This window comes from Podarcis cretensis (genome assembly GCF_951804945.1).
Source record: "Podarcis cretensis genome assembly, chromosome: 13".
NCBI classification, from domain to species: domain Eukaryota; kingdom Metazoa; phylum Chordata; class Lepidosauria; order Squamata; family Lacertidae; genus Podarcis; species Podarcis cretensis.
Window position 1 is genome coordinate 38,217,031 of NC_137182.1, and position 20,694 is coordinate 38,237,724.

The 20,694-nt window shown below is 48.9% G+C and overlaps 1 protein-coding gene across 2 annotated transcripts; it reads left to right on the top strand.

Moving 5' to 3' along the window:
• The first annotated feature begins 371 nt into the window (after positions 1–371).
• CYTH2 (cytohesin 2) lies at positions 372–19,485 on the top strand. 2 transcript variants are annotated; one of them, XM_079949127.1, is made up of 12 exons: positions 372–793; positions 4,289–4,436; positions 6,105–6,171; positions 7,001–7,119; positions 7,363–7,443; positions 8,382–8,494; positions 9,546–9,694; positions 10,036–10,148; positions 14,735–14,813; positions 15,566–15,637; positions 16,307–16,461; positions 19,256–19,485. In XM_079949127.1, coding segments are annotated over exons 1-12 (1,185 nt in total). In that variant the 5' UTR covers positions 372–792; the 3' UTR covers positions 19,344–19,485. The 2 variants fall into 2 exon arrangements, with proteins under 2 accessions (XP_079805253.1, XP_079805252.1); XM_079949126.1 differs by having other exon boundaries at positions 379–856; positions 10,036–10,147; positions 14,737–14,813.
• The last annotated feature ends 1,209 nt before the right edge of the window (positions 19,486–20,694 follow it).

A 20,694-nucleotide genomic window follows, 5' to 3' on the forward strand; every position in this document is an offset into this window, starting at 1 on the left:
GGGGGAATTCGACGACCAAGTGTTTTGCATGGGGAATTTGGGGCTGCAAATCCAAACCACCCCGGCCTATAACATAATATGAACAATAGGCTACATTGCAGGGCTGTCGTAAACCTCTACCCCCCCCCCCCCCCGCTGCTGGCAACTAATCATAATCAAACCAACCAGTGATGTGGGAATGGGCTGTACTTGCGCCGCTGCCAGTGTGGATTTCGTGTTTCCAAACGTTTAAAAGCTACACACGCGTTATCTTTATCGCGTGAAATAAGGGTTGAGATATAAAGGGCACGACGGACTTCTCTCTCTGGCGCTGCCTTTTGTTTGGCTGTCCTACTGCATAATCAAGGCTCGCGTTCTTCGTGGTTTCCCACGGATGGAAAAAGCGTGGAAAGGAAACAGGAAGCGCCCTCTCAGACATCGTGAGTTATTACTCTGCTTTCTAGGTAAGCGTATAGGGTGGGACAGCTGAAAGTCTATAGCGTCGACTGCATATCCACAGAAGGATATCGGGCGGGCTGTTAGGAGAAGTCCCAGATTTCATTGAATAGCTCCCCTGTCAATATCATCAGGGAGGTGCCTATTGGTTGAAATGGACGTACATCCCAATTCAGAGAAAAAGCACGCCATGTCTATTGGCTCCCTCTCCGAGCTGTCAAGTGGCGTTCCTCAGGGTTTCTCTTTTCCTATTGGCTACGCCCTTCGCACGGGGCGGAACGTTCCTTTCAGTGCAGGACCAGGCTGCTGCGGGAGGAAGGCGCAGCCGTTGGGAGCCCCGAAGAGAGACACGGAGAAAGTGAGGAGCTCTCATTTCTCCCCTTTAGGGGCACTCTGGCCACCATGGAGGACGGCATCTATGGTAGGGACCCCTGAGACCCGGCCACGGGGAAGCTTAAAGAAGGGCGAGGCAGGCGGAAGGGAGCATTGTGAGACCGTCCAGTAACTACAATGGGAAAAGCGGGTAGGCGGGCCGAGCCATTCTGAGCAAGAAGACTAGGGGGCGGGGCCGATCCCTTACAAAGAGGGGTGGGGCTGGGCTGAACCATACCAGTGACAGGGGGAGATGTGCGAGTGGGCCATCTAATTTTATTTAAGGGGGAGACATGAAAATTGTATGGATCTGGTGACGTGAGCCATACCCGATGTACAGCATTCGATTGTCCGGGCGGAGGTGTCTTTTTTAAAGGCTGTACCATTCTAGTGGCGGGGGGGGGGATTGGGATGTACCATTGCCGTGAGCAGCTGGGAGTACCTATTACAATGTAAGGAGGGGGCGTGTGGGTCGTACCAATTGGCTGAGGGGGGGTGGCGTTAACCGGCAGAGCCATTTCAGTTGGCGGAGGAGGGAAGACTAAAAAATAAAGTTACAATAATTTAAATAATGGTCTGTACCATTTCTCTCTTTGGGAGGAGGGGTGTCTGTGTCCCGGGGCTAAACATTCTGCGGGGGTGGAGGAATATTTGGAAAATGAGTCAGAGAGGATCTTATCTCTTGGAGGGGCTGCCTTTTATTTGCAGTGCACAGGAAGGTCAGGCATCATTATTACCAAGAACAATAAACTGATTATTATTTTATTTTATTTTTTTGAAGTTGCTTTGTGAGCCCAGTGCTGGATGAAAGCTCAGTGTGAGCACAGTTAATTAATTATTAGTGCCGCCGATTAATTGCGCTCAGGAGTTTATATAAGTGCTTCAGAACTTGTGTCATCTCAGGTTCCCCTGCAAAGCATTTCTTCCCTCACCTCCAGCAGCTCCTGAGAGATAAGGAACATATCCTTTTCATTAAAATGAATTTAATTTAAAATTCGAAGCACAGTTTGCAAACACAGAGGGGAAAAGTGGGGAAAGCTTAGTTTTACTGCATTTAAGAATAAGAACAACCCAATCTCAAAAGGCTATCTGTGGCATACACACCGCTATTCTGCAAAAGCTGCTGTTCCAAGTGTATCTCCCTTGCTCTGAAGGTCCTCACCAAGGCCACATCCCCACCACACATTTATGATTTATGATGCCACTTTAAACAGTCATGGCCTCCTGCAAGGAATCTTGGGAAGTGTAGTTTGCTGGTGTGCTGGGAGTTGTTATGAAATCTCCCATAATCCCCTCACAAAGCAATGGAACCCAGCAATTCATTCCCTCTTCACAGGGAACTCTGGTCATTGTCACTCAGCAAGGGAAATATGGAGATCCCTGGACAACTCTCAGCAACTTCCCAGGGTTGTTTGTGGGAAGCCATGGCTGTTTAAAGTAGCATCATGTTGCTTTACATGTGTGGGGTGACTGTGACCCAAGTTAAGTGAGGCTACTCAGGAGAGCCGTCTCCTTGGTAATGGTGCTCTACAGAGAAGCCCGCCTGACACCTTCCTTATGGTTTCTTCAGAACTAGATGAGGGACTTTTTATCCTCCCAGGCTTTTTAAACCTGCGGTCTTGCTTTATCCCACTGCTTTCATGGTGTGTCCTGCCTCAGCTTTGCTTTTAGGTCTTTCTCTTCTGGAAAGGTTTACGCTGCAGCTGTTTTTTTATGATAGTTTCATCTTTATATTTTTGAGATACCCAGAGAACTACGTTATTGAGCAGCCAATATAATTAAGATAAATAAGTAAATGTTGCAAAGGAAGCCATCTTGGAGGAAGCCGCTCATGCAAAGCTTATTTATTTATTTAATATCCTATCTTCCCGTCAAGGGGCTTGAGGCAGCATACCTCGTTCTCTTTCACGTGCACCTATTTTCAGCTTTGTAGGTAGGTTAGGCTGAGAGATAGTAAGTGGCCCAAAGTCACCCAGGGAGTGACCTAGATCTCTTAGTCCTAGTGTGGCATGTTATCCGCAACACCATGCTGTCTCATCTGAGGACAGTTAATTTTGCCACATCTGGGTATTGGGAGTGTTTGGATGATCCAGTCACACCCAACTGTGAGACCGAGAAGAGTTACTAACTTCTTTCCCTGATTACCCCTAGAGGCTGATTAGAAAGGAGACAGGCCCAGAGGGGTGAATCATGCACTGGCCACCCCCTTTTGTGGTTTGATACTTTAGACCTACAGGCAGCAACAGGCCTTGCAACTATCTTGTGTGCAACTATCTATCCTCATATTGAAGACTGGAGGCTGAGGGAGATTCACAAGTCTGTCTCTTGATTGCTACACCACATTATAAAACTGGAAGCACCATCCCCCTCCACATCCAGATGTTTGCAGCCACTAACTCAGATCACATTTGGCTCCTCAGTCCTCACTGAATGGGGATCATTATTAATGTGATGAGGGTGGTAATAAGTTAATTGAATGTGTGTTCTCCAGTGTACAAGCTTTGTCCAATCCAGAGAATACTCTTGGAGGTTTAGGATTATTAAATCCATACATCTCTTCCTACTGAAGTAATCCCAAAGAATTTTACAGCCAAAGTAAAAATACAATGATAAAATTGCATCAACGTTATTTTAAAAAGATGTAACAGTAAAATATATCATTGGTGCTGTCCGCTGCCTGGTGCTGAAACAATAACAAGGTTGGCTGCAGGCAGGTTTCCCTGGGGAGAGCATTTCATAAATGGGGGCCTGCTGCAGAAAAGGCCCATTTTCTTGTCACCATACTATAAACCTCCCCTGGAAGTGGCATGCAAAGAAGGGTCTGGGCAGGTTCAAATAGGGAAAAGCCATCCTTTGCATGAGAATCCTATCTGGAAGGCTGCAGTCCTATCTGGAAGTTAACTTACCAGTGAACTCACTGCCACTTCCGAGTAAGATTTATTTATGTGCTGCTTATATGTCAAAGGGGTTTCTGTAAGATAGGATTGTACAGTAGACATAGAAATGGAAACCCCACCTGCTTCAGCTTTCCCCATTCACTCTGCTTCAGGGGCAGTTCTTCCTTCTTTGCCAATCCCATGAACCATCTAAAGTATTAGTTACCCCTAACCTGCCACATGGAACCCCCTTTCTATGCTTTTTCTATTTCTTTACCATGCTTATCTGCCTCCGACCCTATCCAGGCATTCTGATCCCTCCCACAACGAGGGATAGCAGTGGGGGGCAGGGAATACACTGACTCTGCACCCCATCGCCCTCTGCAAGTTGGAGAGAGCAGTGGGGAACCTTTCTCGACTTGCATAGGCTCCCTGCTTGATTTATAACACTGGTCTTCCAGGGTACAAAGCTGACTCCGTGCCCATTGTATCCTCTGACTTGGTGCCCACCTCCATGCTGCAACTTCCATTACCACCAGCAGAGTAGTGTGATCAAAATGCCTAGAATATTACACTTCTTCCCATCTTCTTTCCCCCTGCCCCAGTGCCTCCAGACCTGACGCCAGAGGAGAGGCTAGAGTTGGACAACATCCGCCGGCGGAAGCAGGAGCTCCTGGTGGAAATCCAGCGGCTGCGAGATGAGCTCAGCGAAGCCATGAATGAGGTGGAGGGGCTGGAAGCCAACGAGGGAAGGTGAGGGATTCCCTTCTTGTACAGGTGGCAGCTTGCTGGTAGAGCATCTCACTTTGGTGCTAAAGGTCCCTTGCCCCCAGTGTCTCCAGATAGGGCTGGGAAAGGCTCACTGCCTGAAGCCCTGGAGAGCTGCTGCCAGTCAGTGTAGACAGTACTGAGCAAGATGGATCAATGGTCTGGCTGTATGAAGCAGTCTCCTGTGTACTTGGACATGGCCCTGCCTTGGCCACTGGTCAGAGATTCCTTAACAATATGTGTGAGGAACCTGTGGCACTCCAGATCCTACAGGACTACAACTTGCATCATCACTGACCATCGGCAACATTGACTGAAGCTGATGGGAGTTGGAGTGCAATAACATCTGGAGGGCTGCAGTATAGAGTGTGGCCGCTTCCAGAATGTTGTTTATATCATGGTGCCAGGACAAGCCTTTCTGGCAGCAACTAACCTCATTCCTGCAGCATCTGCATTCAAGCTCAGAATGTGCTAATCCCAATACCTCCTTGCCTGCCATTCTTTGATTGCCTGGGATTTTCTTGCAGCATTTAATCCATTAATCAGTTAGATTACTCCATGTTGGAAAAAACAAACTGTCAGCTGACCAAAAGGATGTCTGTTCGGAATCAGGCAGCATATATTTAAGTGTGTGTGTGAATACAAGAGGTTTTAAAAAACTGCAGATGGCAAGCAACCATCTTAAAAGAAAGATTTCCTCCGCTCACACGTACATCTTTGCCTCAGAAATAATTGTTTCCCCCCATATGCAAATGTGATTGAAAGCTTAGTCAATTAATCAGCCCAAACTCAGGTGATTAATGGATTAAAATGACTTTGATTAGGTTGCAGCCCTAATTGAAACCAGGAGTGGAGAAGCCTCCAGGTGTGCAGAAATACATTTACTGAGCTCCACAAACATAAATGTATGTTTATATTATATTGAAAAGGGATTCCTATTAATTCAAAATACTAGCTTCAATAAATACTTGTTTGTGTAGGAGATTTCCTCTCTTCTTTTCCAACAGCTGCTAGAGACCATGGTAAACTATCAGAGAAATATCCCAGAAAACCTTGGGCTACAGTGCCCTTTGTATGCAAGGTACATGATGGGGAAAATGTAGCTCCTTGTAGAGTGCCCCATAGAACCTCATGCTGACCATGCTGTGAACACATCCTGATTCCTCCCATGTCAATGCCAGCCTCAAGTTAGAACTTCCCTGCTTAATGAGTAACATAGGGTAAACAAATGAGTTCTCTGGTTCCATTTTGCTGTTTACAAGTGCTTGTGAACTTCACCACTTTTTGCTTGCGAACTGCCAGGCAGACAGTGTTGGAAACCAGGTCCTGGCCATAATGGATCTTTGATTGGCTGTGGCACGAGGCTGTTCTTACCACTTATTTCAATTTTCCAAAGAATGTTCAGTGTCTGCTACCGTGCCTGTCATGGTGAAGAGTGTCACCTCTGATAATCCATCGTTCAGAGCCAGGTTGGCCGCTTAGGGGTAAGCATGTGATACAGTCCTTCTGAGACTGGCAGTACCATTTTTGGAGTGCAGGCGGGAAGTAGCATGTACATTTCCCCAGAGTTTCCATTTGCTTCTAGAGGTTTGCAGCCCCTTTGTTCTTTCAAGGGCCAAAGGACTGATGGGTGCACTTCCTTGTCTTGTACAGTAAAACGCTTCAGAGAAACCGGAAGATGGGGATGGGCCGCAAGAAATTCAACATGGATCCCAAAAAAGTAGGTGGCTGGAGTGTGGGTGTGTGCATGCATGCAGTGACTGTTTCTGGTACCAAATGTATGTAGCACCTTCAGCCATCCACCTGGAACAGGCGGAACACAGTTCCCCTCCACACACCCCCGGCTGTGGTGATAGTTATTGTTCTCATGCACCAGTTGGATTCTGACATTGATCAGGCATTACAGTTGGCAGGTGGGTGGGTGGGGGCTAAACTCTCAGGAACTGCATGATAAGTGAGGGCAGGGCTAGAGTCACAAGTGGGATGGAATCCCTTCTCTTCCCCCCCTCCCCCCGCCACCACCTCTGCTATCTTTCTGTCGCCGCCTCCCTTTCTTTCCCCCTCTCCTGTCCTTTCCTCCCTCCTCAGTGGATTGACAGGAAATGGACACTTGACAGAGGTCAGAACTGACTCCTTTTGAAATTAGGCCAAGGGGTGCAGGTTGTCTGCTTCTGTTCTGGGGTTTGTGGCATAGGAAACGTGTGGCCCTTTGTATGTTGCTGAACTACAGCTCCCATCATCCCTGGCCATTGGCCATGCTTGCAGGGACTGATGGGAGTTGGAGTCCAACAGCATCTGGAAGGCCAACTGTTCCCACCCCTGTCAAAAGGTAGCGGAAACGTCTTTTCTTTTTGCTGGACAGGAGAATTGTGAATCCTGAGTTCTCTGCAATTGCCTCAGAATTGCAATTTAGTGGGTTAGGGAGCCAGTCCTTCCCAGATACTTCTCTGGGAAGTATCTCTATGACTTAAATGTTTTGTTAGGTTGGGGGCATGCTTGAGCTCTGGGTCCTACGGTTCTCAGCTTCTCTGTTTTGTTTTGTTTTGCAGGGAATCCAGTTCCTGGTGGAAAATGAACTGCTGCGCTCCACCCCCGAGGACATTGCCCGCTTCCTCTACAAAGGGGAAGGACTCAACAAGACGGCCATTGGCGACTACCTGGGCGAGCGGTGAGAAGGATTGGGGAAAGTGGGAGGAATAGCCTCACAGAAGTGAGCATTTATAACCCACCATGGTGGTGGAGCTTTGGAGTCTCCAGGACCTGGGAAAGGATCATAGGGATGGGATGACAAGTAGCTTCGCCTAGCAGAGGGAGTGTAGTCAGCAGGAGAGAGACAAGGGTGTGGGCCTTGCTGAGTGAGGTGGGTTCAAAGGGGAGGTCTTAACTGTAGCTCTCTCCACCTTTTATTCAGGGAGGAGTTTAATATCGCAGTGCTCCACGCCTTTGTCGATTTGCATGAATTTACTGACCTCAACCTTGTGCAGGCACTCAGGTGAGTCTGGGAATCCTCAGCCCTCCTCTAGAATAGAAAGCCCTGGCCTGCTGGAATAGGTCTCCCAGTCTTTCAGCTGCAGGTTCTCGCCTTCTCCCTTCCTGTGCTGGGTGGGAGAGAGGCGGGAATGGCACCAGCAAAGTGGCGTTTTCCTCAGCCAGTGATGGGCACTCTTGGCTCTTTTCCTCTGCCTCAAAAATCCATCCCAGTCTTGAAGTGTAACGGTTGCCTTCCCACAGACACACCACATGCCACAAGCAAAGAAGACATGGTGGGGTCCTTGTATGCTCAGGCTTTGTACACAACATACATTTAAAGCACATGACTTCCCTCAAGAATGCTTGGGGACTGTAGCTTACCCCTCACAGAGCTACGATTCCAGGCACCCTTAACAAACTACAGTTCCCAGCATTCCTTGAGGAAGAGAGAGAAACCTCCTGTGCAGTTAAATGTCTTTCCCGTTCTCCTTGAGCACAGCTTTTTTATACCCAGTACACAGAATTCTGTTAGCTGCATGTGTATAGTTCTTGTGTAAATGTGACTATATCGGGCACCTTCATTGGAAAGCTGCTTCTCCACAGGAAAGCAGCAAATGAAAGGCACCATAAGGAGGCTTTCAGGCATTTCTTTTCAACAACAATGTTTTCCTCCACACACACACAAAAATCAGAGTAATAGAGCTAGAAAGGGGTTAGAAAGTCATCAGTTACAACACTGTCCTGGAGGTCTGTTCTGTTATATTTGCATTAACTTGCATGACCAAGATTACGAAATATTACATACAGAGAATAAGTATAGGCACAGTGTTTACGGAGTAGGCATAAAAGCATAGAATTGTAGAGGTGGAAGGGTCTTTTTTGCCCGACATGGGGCTCAAACTCACAACCTTTAAATCATTCTTTTCTCTGTTCATCGTCTTCCCTCTAAACCCAATCTAGGCAATTCCTGTGGAGTTTCCGACTGCCAGGAGAAGCCCAGAAAATTGACCGTATGATGGAGGCCTTTGCCCAGCGGTATTGCCTGTGCAACCCGGGAGTCTTTCAGTCCACAGGTACTGGGTTCTCTGGAAAAGGGAATGCGACTCTTATCTGGTGCTGGGAATTGTGGGGCTCCTGTGTTCTCCGGGATGGAAAATAAATTCAGTTCTGTCGATCACATTCAGGCAATCCTATCTTGGTTTAATAAGACAAGAGAGGAACGAGCCTCCTTCACCTACCTGCCTGCTGCTGCTTTGCTCCTCTCTTTGCAAAAGCTGGGAAACAAATCAAACCAAAGCCAAACAAATCCAAACAAAGGAAACTCTGGCTGAAGGCGGAAGTAGAACCATCCGCAATTGCACTGCCTCCTCTGTATTTTGTAGGATCAGCACAGAAATCAGTCAGAAAACTGTTAGAGCTGCAGAGCAATCAGCTTTAATTGACACCCCTCACAAATATTTCATAGAATTAAAGCTTTTATTACTGCAAAGTCAGAGAGTCTTGGCAGACTACTTAAAAGATTTTTCTGCCTGTGGTAGCAATTGTAACAAGATGTTCTAGATGCTGCACAGTTTTTAATTCTTATTGCTTCATTTATTTCGTATTGTATTTTATCATTTTCTATTTTGCTCAGATTGAAGAAATGCGGTATACAAGAAATGAAGGAAGCCACAAACATACAATTAAAAATCTGCACAAATAGTTGTTTGTGCTGTTTTAATTATCTATACAGTGGTACCTCGGGTTACATACACTTCAGGTTACATACGCTTCAGGTTACAGACTCTGCTAACCCAGAAATAGTGCTTCAGGTTAAGAACTTTGCTTTGGGATGAGAACAAAAATTGTGTGGCGGCAGCAGGAGGCCCCATTAGCTAAAGTGGTTCTTCAGGTTAAGAACAGTTTCAGGTTAAGAACGGACCTCCGGAACGAATTAAGTACTTAACCCGAGGTACCACTGTATATTTTACCGCTTCAACCTAAATGAGCAGGGCTTTGGCGGGGGAGCAAGGCAGCCTGGCTGCTAGCCCCCCCCCCCCCCAAAGCAGAATTAGCTGCACAAGATGGACGTGCCGAGGCAGGTACTGAGTTCTTTTCCTCTGTTCCTTCCCCTCCCTGCCGCAGATACCTGCTACGTCCTCTCCTTCGCAGTGATCATGCTCAACACCAGCCTCCACAATCCCAACGTCCGCGACAAGCCCACCGTTGAGAGGTTCATCACCATGAACCGCGGCATCAACGACGGAGGGGACCTGCCTGAGGAGCTGCTGCGGGTGAGAGGCCTGCCGGAGGGGAAGGGGAGGCCTGGGGGAGGGGGGTTCAGTGGGCCTGCTGCTTTGTTCTTTGGGCGTTTTTCTGGGAGAGGGGGAGGCTGTCGTAGTCGTCTTCACCACTCAGGAATCCTCCGCCGGCTCGTGAGACGCTTTGACCTCCTTGATTTCAAAACAATGCCCTTCGTCGTGAGCACTTTTTCTATCTGGTGTTTTGTCTTCTCTGCTGTATATTTGGTGGTCTCCGTGCTGTACTGAAAACACGAACACACACCCTTTCTCTCTGCCTTGGGAAGGGCTGTATCCTGCCTGTAACTCCTCCCCTTCCTCCCCATCCCCCCCAGAATCTGTACGACAGCATCCGCAACGAGCCCTTCAAGATCCCTGAGGACGATGGGAACGACCTGACCCACACGTTCTTTAACCCTGACCGCGAGGGCTGGCTCCTCAAGCTGGGTGAGAGGTGGCCCCCACCCCACCCCACTTCCCTTTAAATACTGTGGTCTCTTTCCTCCCCCCTTCCGTTCCCCGCTGCCCTTCCCCTTGCCCTCCCCCTACCACCACCGCTACCCACTCCCCCCCCGCGATCTTTGCACGTCTCTGCGCTCTCCTCTCTTCCCCCCACCCGCCTGTTGTGTCATTTAAAGCATGACCTCTCTCTTCATCAGATCAAAGGGATCCTCCTGAAATCCACCCCAATAGCCCTTCCCCCACCCACCAGCAAATACATCACGACCCGTTTGGACCCACTGCTCATCGGATTGCAAGGATCGGGCGGAAACCGGGATCCTCCCTCCTCTTCCCTTCCCCCTCCCCAGCTCCTCATTGAGGTGGATCTCCTCTGAAGGATGATGAGAGGGGTCTGCTGGGATTTCGGAATCCCTATAAAAGTAGGGAGACGTCAGCTACTGAAATGTCTCTTAACCCTCCTCTCTGGCGTCTTAATATTTCGCCAGTGGCTGTGGATAAGTTTTCAAGCCAACCTGAAGCGCTTGAAAGTGGCCTTCTTAAACAAAACCAAAAAAAACCCACCACCACTATGGGATTTACAGAATGTTGAAGGCTAAATCTGGTCCCATATTCAGTGTCTGACGTTCATCTGCTCCTTAATCATAATAAGTTCCCAGAATCGAGTTAGGGGTTACTAGTGAAATTCCCACTGGAATAACTTCTGCCAGAAAACCATCACATCTCTGTAGTTCAAAGACACACTGTTTGCTGGATCTGTTGCCTCGGGCAGCTTCCCAAGTACTGTGCTGTCTGTGGGTGAGGTGCTCCCAAAACACTGATGCCATTGCAGAGCTTGAATTGTAGAACATGGGTGTCACTGTCCAAGCAGCCCTGTAATAGATGTTCTGCCACAAATGGGCAAGGATTGCGTTTCAGAGCAACAGATGGGTCAGAAACGGGGTTCTTTATCTAAGGGGGGGAAAGGAACTTGCGCCGTATCCTCACACCAGAAACAAGTAACTCAGATGGAAGACTCCAAGGCCAGGGCTTTAATAGGCCTGGTGAGGCTGCAATTGGTCCTTGAGATGATTCAAGTGTCCGGAATAGGCTGCTACTGCTGTCCAGAAGCATAATGTGGCAGCTTTGCGGTGGCAAGGCATAGGAGTGAGTTATTGGGTCCTGACTTGTGGGAGCCCTTATTCAAGACCTCCATCTGCTGTCCTTCACAGGGGTATTGGCATGAGGGTGGCCATGCTTGACACTGCTCTTCTAAACTTAGAGCAGCTTCAGTGAGGGCAGACCTTCCACCTCAGCCACCTCCTGTTCAGCGTAGAGGGCAACATGGAAGCCAAGTTTCATTACCACCACATCCTCCTTTCTGCCCTTGATGGGGGGCGGGGTGTCACCAGTACAATTCGGTTGCCCATTGGCTGCCCTTGGCTTGGAGGCGAGCCAATCTAAAGCAAAGAGGAGGAGTGTTAGGAGGCTGAATCAGCATGCCTTCAAGATGGAGGCACCTGAAGAAAGCAGTGTTTGGGTTTTTTTGAACCCCCTCACTCTCCACACAAAAGTAGGGAGCATAACACCTTTTTTTTTAAAAAAAAAAAAAAAAAAAGAGGAAGTGGACTTGGAACCCCGATCCCTGGCCTGGTTAAGATGTCAAGATTCACCACAGCTTTTCCACAGCTCCCTGCGGAGGCTGATGTTTTGGAAAACCATTCCTACAGTCGCTACTGCCAACCTCATCTACACTTTTAGCAATAGGTTTTCTTGTGACGTGCCAGAGTTCAGGGGTCTACGTTATTTAGCCAAGTGACGCCCATCACCTTACATCCACCCCAATAAAATTTTAAACCCTTCCTCCCTGTGCCTGCCCCTCCCACCCCACTCCTGATGCCCCCAAATGCCTGTGTCTGTGTCGGAGGATTTTTGATTTGACCATGTACTTCTACCTTATGTTGATGTAACTTGTTCTCCTTTCTCTCTCTCTCTTTCTCTCTCCTTCTCTTCCTCTCTCTCTCTCTTGCTCTCTCTCTCTCTTTCTCACCCCCATTCTCTCTATCCTGACTCCCCGGTCCCCACCTCTCTTTCTCCCCTCTTTCCCCACCACTGCTGCCCTGACCCCCCCTCTCTCCTCCACCGTCCCACGGCGCGGACTACATTTGTTCCACTGTCTGAATTCTGCCCCCCAACCCAGGAGGTAGGTGAGAAGAGGGGGGCATGTTTTGCTTTGCCGCCGAGAGCTGGTTTGCCTGGTGCTCTTTGGAGGGGAGGCGGGGGGGGGGTGTTTGGAAATGAATTGTGCTGGGTGCTCAGGGACAGATTCAGTGGGCTAGGAATGGAAGACTAAATATGGAACTTAGATTCCTTTGTTGACTGGAAGGGGTACACATCTTCATGCATTCATCTTCAGCCGGTCGATCAGGAAGACCCACAAATGGGTCACACCATGACCTATAGCGGGTTTCAGTAGTAGTATCCTGACAGAGAGAAAATCAGAGAGAGGGTGACCAGATGCAATGGAGGACAGGTATACCATACCTTTTAATACAGTGTTTCTCAAACCTGGGGTCCCGGCTGTTGATGGACTACAACACCCATCATCCCTGGCTACTGGTCCTGCTAGCTGGGGATGGTGGAAGTTGTAGTCCAACAACAGCTGGGGACTTAAGTTTGAGAAACGTTGTTAGCTGAGGATCTTAGGTAATAAATTGGAAATGAAGCTGCCAGTATCATAAATGCTTCATATAAATCTGTGCTTCCACTGCCCTTGGAAGGCTGGGTGTAATTCAAGTCGCTGCACCTCAGAAAGTATATTATGGTGCTGAGAAAGGGCAGCTCTAATTTTCAAGAACTATTGTGCTCATGTCCTACCTGTGGAAACAGAATGCTGGGCTATCCCAAAGGCCCCGCTAGCCCAACATCCTGGCCTGATAACAGCAGAACTCTTGTTATATACTTGTTAAAGAAGATGACTATGTGCAACCTGGAGGCACAGAAGCAAAACGCCCACCGCTGGAGAGCAAGAGCAAGAGAAGGCTGTGGCTTTCAAGCCCTGCTCAAGGGCTCCCCAGAGGCATCTGATTGGCCATGGTGGAAAAGCAGGATGTGGGGTCAGATGGGCTCCAGTAGCACTTTTCTGAGGCTCCCTAAGAGGGAAGGAATATCTGCAGCCCATAGCCTAATCCGTGAAGGCATGGGAGAAAGCAAGGGAAATTGAGAAATTTCACATACACCCAGTTTTTCAGAAACAAATAGGGGTGGGGAAATGGAAGGGCAATTTGTCCAGGTTTTTTTCCAGGCCTTCACATCCCTAGCTTGAAATACCCTCTTCGTAACTGTTAAAAGCAGAAGAGCCCTCCCCACTCTTGCATCTGGTCACCCTAGAGAGAAGCAGGAAAGTGGGAGATGTTTATTAAAAAGAAAAAGAAGAAAACAATGGAGAGTGGGTCCCATGTTAACAGGGGGTCCTGAATCTGAAAGACAGAGGAGTACTCTCTTAATGGGTAAGGTGGGAGGAGCAGAATGAAAGGAAGTGTGTGTTTGTTTTGGATCGAAATGGGGAGCTTAAAAGGGGGGGGGGTCCAGAATGAACTGAATTCTTTCCAAAATTAGCGTCCCCCAAGGGCTGAAACATTTGCCCAGTGGCATATATGAGACACCTCCAGCTAGACGTACAGACATGCGAGTGTATTCACCTTGCCTGAAGCCAGGAATGTCTGTTGGCTTTGTGGAAGCATCTGGGAGTAAGAATTTGGGGATAAGTCTGAGCTTTGTAGAAGTAGTTGGCCTTCAAGCCTGTAGCAACCGCTTGCCTTGCATGCTGAAACTGGTGGCGGTTCCCTGGAGGTCCATATCATGAGGAGTCCTTTTACTGAATATGTGAAGTGGTGTTTATTCAGGAAAGCCCAGTTCATCAGCAAAATCTGCCTCCCATAGAGGTTGAAAATGCATTAGAAGCATCCTAAGCTGGCAAGTCCTCTCCCGGAAGAACCTTGCCTAGAGGCAGAAATGCCTTTTTCAAATTGCAGCTCTGTTTTCTTTTTGAAGGGGGTGGGAGGGGTCACCACAAGTCTAGTCCTGCCCCCCCCTCCCCCCAGTTGCAGAACAGCAGGACATAACTTGCTGGGAGGCTGCCTTAGAGGATGCTGAACGAGGCACAAGCCCTCCACTGGTCACTTTCATCTCAAAGTAGCCTGCTGGGATACCCAGTGCTTGCAAAGCAAAACCCACACAAGAACGAAAGAGAGAATATATCCCACAGACTCCTATTCTACAGGAACTTCCTCCCACACTTGCAGTTGTGCTTTGTGGTTACTTTGAGTGTTTGCTGCCAGTTTCCTTCTTCCCACCCTGGGGTGCCATTTTCAGATTCCCCTTTGTCGTTTGCCTCCCCTCGTCAGCTTTTTGTTTGTTTATTTTGTTTCCTTTTCTTTTCACACTTCTGCTGAATCTTTTTCGTTGCCTCGGCTCTGTCCGTCAGCATGGCTTCCCGCCCCCTGAGGTTCCACGGGTGGGGAAGGGTTAAGTGGCAGAAAGAAAATGCATCAATGCGAGCACAAATCCCTCCCCCCTCCCTCCTCTTTTGCTTTCAGGAGGGCGAGTGAAGACGTGGAAGAGACGCTGGTTCATCTTGACTGACAACTGCCTCTATTACTTTGAATACACAACAGTTAGTACAGTTTCTCTCCCCGTCTGCTCCCGTCCCATGCTCCCACCCTTAGCCAGCAACCTGGCACCCAAGAGCCCCAGCCCAGGGCGGGATCTGCCGCCCAAAAGTCCCAAACGGCCAGGGTCGGGAGGAACAGCCACCGAGGAGGGCACTGGAGGAAGCTGCCTTATACGGAATCGGACCTTGTGGTCCACCTAGTTCACTGTTGTCTACAGTGATTGGCAGGGGCTCTCCAGGGTCCCAGATAGGGGACATCCCCAGCCCTGCCCTGGAGATAACCAGGGAATGAACCTGAGGCCTTCTGCCTGCAAAGCAGATAAATGCTCTGCGGCTGAACTTTTGGCCATTCCCAAACCCGGAGCACGGCAGCTCCTCCAGAGTTCTTTGCTTGGGGCAGAGAGGGCAGGACACGGGGAATAGTCCTGCAGGTTCAGCCCTGTCTGGGTCAACAGAACCAGCAACAAACACACCACCCTTCACATCCCCCCCCCAAAAAAAAAAGCTTGGCCACAAATAAAAGAATGGGAGTGCCATCTGGCATGCCAAGTGCTACAAAGCTTGAAGAAGGTGCCAGCCCTGCTTGTTTGCAGCAGTGGCAGAGGGCTGAAGCTGGAGGAGCCCTGAGGTCTGAGCTGCACCCTTCCCCCAAGTCTTCTTGGATCAGGCCCTTGTCCTCCTCTCCATTCCCTTCCCAACTCAGGTTTCAGACACCTTCCATTTCAGCTCCATCTCTCTCTTTGATCTGCTGACAGGACAAGGAACCAAGAGGAATTATCCCTCTGGAGAACCTGAGCATTCGGGAAGTGGAAGACCCTCGGAAACCAGTGAGTTGGCACTGCCGTATGCTGTTTTTGCATCTTGGCTGTGATTCTTTTATTGGATGCCCCATGAAAATCAGCATAACTACTGGGTTGCAGCATTGCAATTGTTATTCATTCCTCTTCTGTTTTTTTTTGTTGTTGTTTTTTAAAATCCAAAAGATTCCTTTAAATTTCATGCATTTAAGCTACTTTAGGAATTATCCCAGGAACTGGACCAAATACATTCCTAGAAATTCCCAATGCTCCTTTTATATGGCACTCGAGTTCCAGTTATTTAAGAATCCTATGTGGTTTTCATTATTATTTTTTTAACTCTCTCATTAATTTAACAATGTTACCAAATTGCTGCTTTAACTTTTCCTTTGTTTGGTGGGGGAGGAACTTCCATTCCGCCTTTCTGCTGTCACAGAAAATGGTGAGGAGCTCTTAATAGAAACAGCAGCAATTCTTGAAAACACAAAATGTTAATCCCATGATGTTTTCCTGCCCACTTGCTGGTTGCGAGATCCTGTGCGGTCAGCCTCCCCACCTGCCTTCTTCCTCCTGTGTCCTGCCCAGCCCTCTTTCTGAACTGCTGGAGAGGCGCAGGGGGTGAGGCTGCTCAGAGACACCTGCCATTCTCAGGAATTTTTCTCTCTCTCTCTCTCTCTCCTCCCTTTTCTTCGTTATTAGAATTGCTTTGAGCTCTACATTCCCAACAACAAGGGCCAGCTTATCAAAGCCTGCAAGACGGAGGCAGACGGGCGCGTGGTCGAGGGGAACCACATGGTCTACCGCATTTCGGCGCCAACGCAGGAGGAGAAGGATGAATGGATCAAATCCATCAAGTGAGGATAAGGCACCATTCCATTTGGGGGGTGGGGGGTCCTAGGAATCCTACCCCCACCAACAGCATTTTCTTCCTCCATCTCTAGCCAAGGAATGGAGAACCTGTGGTCCTCTAGAGGTTGCTGGACGTACAACTACCATCCCTCCTGGTCATTGGCTGTGCTGGCTGGGGCTGATGAGAGCTGAGCATCCAGAGATACCTGGAGGGGGCCATGGTTTCTGCAACCCTTCTTAAAACCTTAAGATACCACACTCACTTCCAGAGAATTTGACACACCACCCTCAGATTTCTAGACCTCACTTATCCTAGGGCATCTCTCTTTAGGCTCCCCAGGCCCATCCTTAACCTCAACCTGAAATATACCTTGATCTTTTAATTCAGCCTTTTGGGGAACTGCTTTAATTTAAAAATACATTGGGGGACCCCCCCCCCATTTTTTCTTTTTTTTTTACTAATTGTTTTTATTCCTTTATTATTAGACTCATCTCTCGCCCTTCATAAGGTAAAAATATAAGGTAAAAGTACAAATAAATAGTTGAAACAAAAACAACCCAACAATACCCCCCCCCAAAAAATAAACACATTTAAAAGGCTATGTGGCGATCACGCAGGGTCCCCGGACGTTGATCCCTGTGCCACCACTGTGATTGCCTCCTCGCTGCCACCAACCCGTTTCTCTCGGGTACACACGGAGTCCAGACAGTTGTTAACATTAACAAATAATCAAGTTTATTTTATAAGCATGAACACTTTTTCCCTCCTAAAAAGTAAGGGGAAATGTGTGTGCGTCTTATGGAGCGAATGCAGGCTGCGCAGCTATCCCAGAAGCCAGAACAACAAGAGGGATTGCTGCTTTCACTGCGCAGCAATCCCTCTTGCTGTTCTGGCTTCTGAGATTCAGAATATTTTTTTTCTTGTTTTCCTCCTCCAAAAACTAGGTGCGTCTTGTGGTCTGGTGCATCTTATAGAGCAAAAAATACGGTATATCTTCCTTGTCCAGTTTTTTACTTTCTCTCTCCAGCTTTTTCAGGGCACATCTGGCATTGTGGACATGCTGGTTTATGAGATGCATTTTCCCTAAGAAAGCCTGGGATATGATGCTCAGGGGAGGCAAAGCTGCTGCAGATCTTACATTCCCAGCGAGCATAGGCAAGCTGCCTTATACTGAACCAGACCATTGGTCTATCTAGCTCTGTACGGCCTGCACTGACTGGCAGCGGCTATCCAGGGTTTCAGGCAGGAAGTCTCTCCCAGCCCTATCTGGAGTTGCCAGGAATTGAACCCAACACCTTCTGCATGCAAAGCAGAGCTTCTGCCCCTGAGCTGCGGCCCTTCTGCAAGGATTCCTAGGAGTTGATGGGCAGGGAGGGAGAAGGCCATCACAGTTGAGCAAGTTAGAACTGGTACATTTCGGGGAGACCCTGGGGCTACGAACCGAGAGCTGCTCCCAAGGCTGGCACATTCATTTAAATTTCCTTTGCTCATTTCCCCCCAGCCATTGAGATCGGGAATCGGACAAAGCTTTTAAATGATGGTTAAACTATTTTTTTTCTCAGATGAAAATGAAATTAAAGCATCTCCCTCAGAAATCTGACCTGCAGCAGCATTGCAGGAAAACTTGGGGTTGATCGGATGAGAATTAAGTAGATTTGTCAGTTTGAGAAGAGTTGTGTTAAGAGTGTAGCTGTGACACCTCTTTTCTTAAGAGGGTGGGTGGTGTAACAGCTGCGGTCAGAGTGTGATGCGGCTGCGGAGCTTAGGTGTGATGCATTTGCTGTTTTGGAAAAAGCGACACAGATAGTGAGTCACCCATTCTAACCCTTACTGTACTTGGAAAACCCCCCAACTTCACAGGCTCCCTTTCTCATTACACTAAAGATTTCTCGAAATGTTCCTCTTTTGCTCTGACCACAACAAACGTAATTTCACCCTCTCTCTTTTTTTCCCTTCCCCCGCCCCAGCTTTCTACTCCTTTTAAGCAAATGTTTCTATACTACTCTTACTACGTAACTTAGGCCAATCCCATGTTACTAGCTGCAGACCACTGACCTGGAGCAGATACAGTGACTCTCTGGCCCTCCAGAAGTTGCTGAACTACAGTTCCCATCAGCCACAGCAAGCAGGGCCAGTGGCCAGCATTGATGGCGTTGCAATTTCAGCAACATCTAGAGAGTCAAAGGTTCGTCAGGCCTAACCTAGAGAATCCAGGAATCCTGGCTCTCCGGACTTCCTTATTTCCTCTGTTGAATCACAGTCCTCTTCCAAGAAGGGAATAGACCCGAAGTCTTGCGTCCTAGCTGTGGCAGGGACCATTCCCACCATCAGGAGCAGGTGCGCAGTTTCCTGCTTCTCCCTGCTTTCCCCAAATGACACATGTCCAGCCTGTGTTCTGATTTCCTCTTCATCCCATCTCCTACACTTCAGGCGGTCTGTGTCTCCCCCCACCCCACCCCCTGCTTAAGTCTTTATCATGCTTACCTTGTCAAAGATCCATATGTTACCTGATTTTGTTACTTATGGGCTGCATGGAATGCAAGCAAGGAGACAGACAGGTTGCTGGCAGCAGACCAAGGCTAGGGCAGTGCTTGGTTCTTCCTGATGAACCAGACTCCACCAATCCCAGAACTCCTTGACCCATCCAAAACACGGTGTGCTGTGCCACACCAGCTGGGACAGAGCAAAGTGCCATGCAATGCCAGAGGCTTTCCCCCCAGGCACACACATCCCTCCCGACCTGGCAACTCCCTGATTGGTGGCTGACCTGTCCCCATTCCTCCCTTTGCCCCTCCCAGGGCTGCTGTGAGCGTGGATCCGTTTTACGAGATGCTGGCCGCCCGCAAGAAACGGATCTCGGTGAAGCAGAAGCAGGAGCAGGCATGAAGCGGGGGTCCTCCGGCCCCTCCTCCTGCCCCTCCTCCTCCCTCCCTGCGCTGTACCTTCCTGCATCCCCTCTAGGACCTGCCGACAAACCCACCTGCGTTGAGCTCCATGAAACCAACCAGCCAACTCCCTGCCCCCTTATCCTTTGGATCGTTGGACCACCACGCAACTCTGCCAGCCTGATGGCATGCCAGTACACCCGGCGCCCTCTGCCCACCTTCCCCTAGTTCAAGTCTCCAGAGCTTCCACTTGGCCTTCTGGGATTTGCCTACAGGGGCATGAACTTTGTCTGCGCCAGGGACTCTGCAAGAGTCTGAAGAGGGCCTTCCTGTTTTGGGGGGCAGCTTCTCCCTCTCTGAGCGGTTTCTTGTCTTAGGCCCCCCAGCAGACTCAGGCAGATGCCTTTGAAGCCCCCTCTGCAGCTTGACCCCACCTGGACTGAGAGGGCGACACGCTGGGACTACATTAAGGGAAGGTTCCCCACCTGATTGGACCTTCAGACTATACCTGTTTATGCTTCCCCAATTTAGAGCCAGTCTACATGCTCAGAATAATAAGGAGATGGGAAAGCTCTCTCAGGATTGTACCACTTCAGAATGCAGGTGGGAAATTGCACGTTTCCCCTGGCCAACTGCATACAAACAGCACCCTGCACACCTAAGCAGAGCATGTGCAAGAGTAAGCTAGTGTGTCTCTGATATACTAGTTTTCTCTGTAGGGGGAAGTTTTTTATTTTTGTTTTTACTGCAGAGGAATATTCGGTCCCCTGATTTCCCCCACCTGCATTCTAGTGCTGGTACAGTCCAGGGAGAGCTGTTCCACACCCATTTCCCTGAAGGTGTAGGCCACCCCTTAGAGTCTGTTGCCAAACCAGCTACACTGTGTCTCCCCATATTCCAGCTCTGAGCCTCTAGTGAGTACCAAGGGCTGGGCTGCTACACCCCGTTAAGTTGGCATTTGCGAAAGGAAGTGAACATAACTGACGGCCACGAGGGGGAAGCAGAGAGCCAGGCAGACCAATGCGCACACTGACACAATTTCAAACACTACCCAGTTCCTCTACAGCAGGAATAGCCAGCACATTTGTGTGACTTGACAGCTCTTGATTCTTCACAGCCAGGGGACAGGGTCGGAAGAAACCTTCAGTCCCTCTTTACTGCCGTCACTGCCATTTCCAAGAAACTGAGCTGCTACTCACAAACCTTTGCAGAGGCAACTGGACCATTGTCTGCAAAATCAGTTCTGCTTTCCCCCGCTCCAAAGTCCTTCTCTTTTCAAAGACTTTGATGCTCAAAGACTACCATCAAGAAATCTGGGGCTTCCCTCTGGAGTTTTGTCCCAAATGTCTCCA

Excerpts from the sequence above, each read along its gene's own strand:
- CYTH2 (XM_079949126.1), top strand. Across the intron at positions 6,172-7,000 it reads TCAACATGGATCCCAAAAAA|GGAATCCAGTTCCTGGTGGA; the intron begins GTAGGTGGCTGG and ends TTTGTTTTGCAG. Across the intron at positions 9,695-10,035 it reads TGCCTGAGGAGCTGCTGCGG|AATCTGTACGACAGCATCCG; the intron begins GTGAGAGGCCTG and ends CATCCCCCCCAG.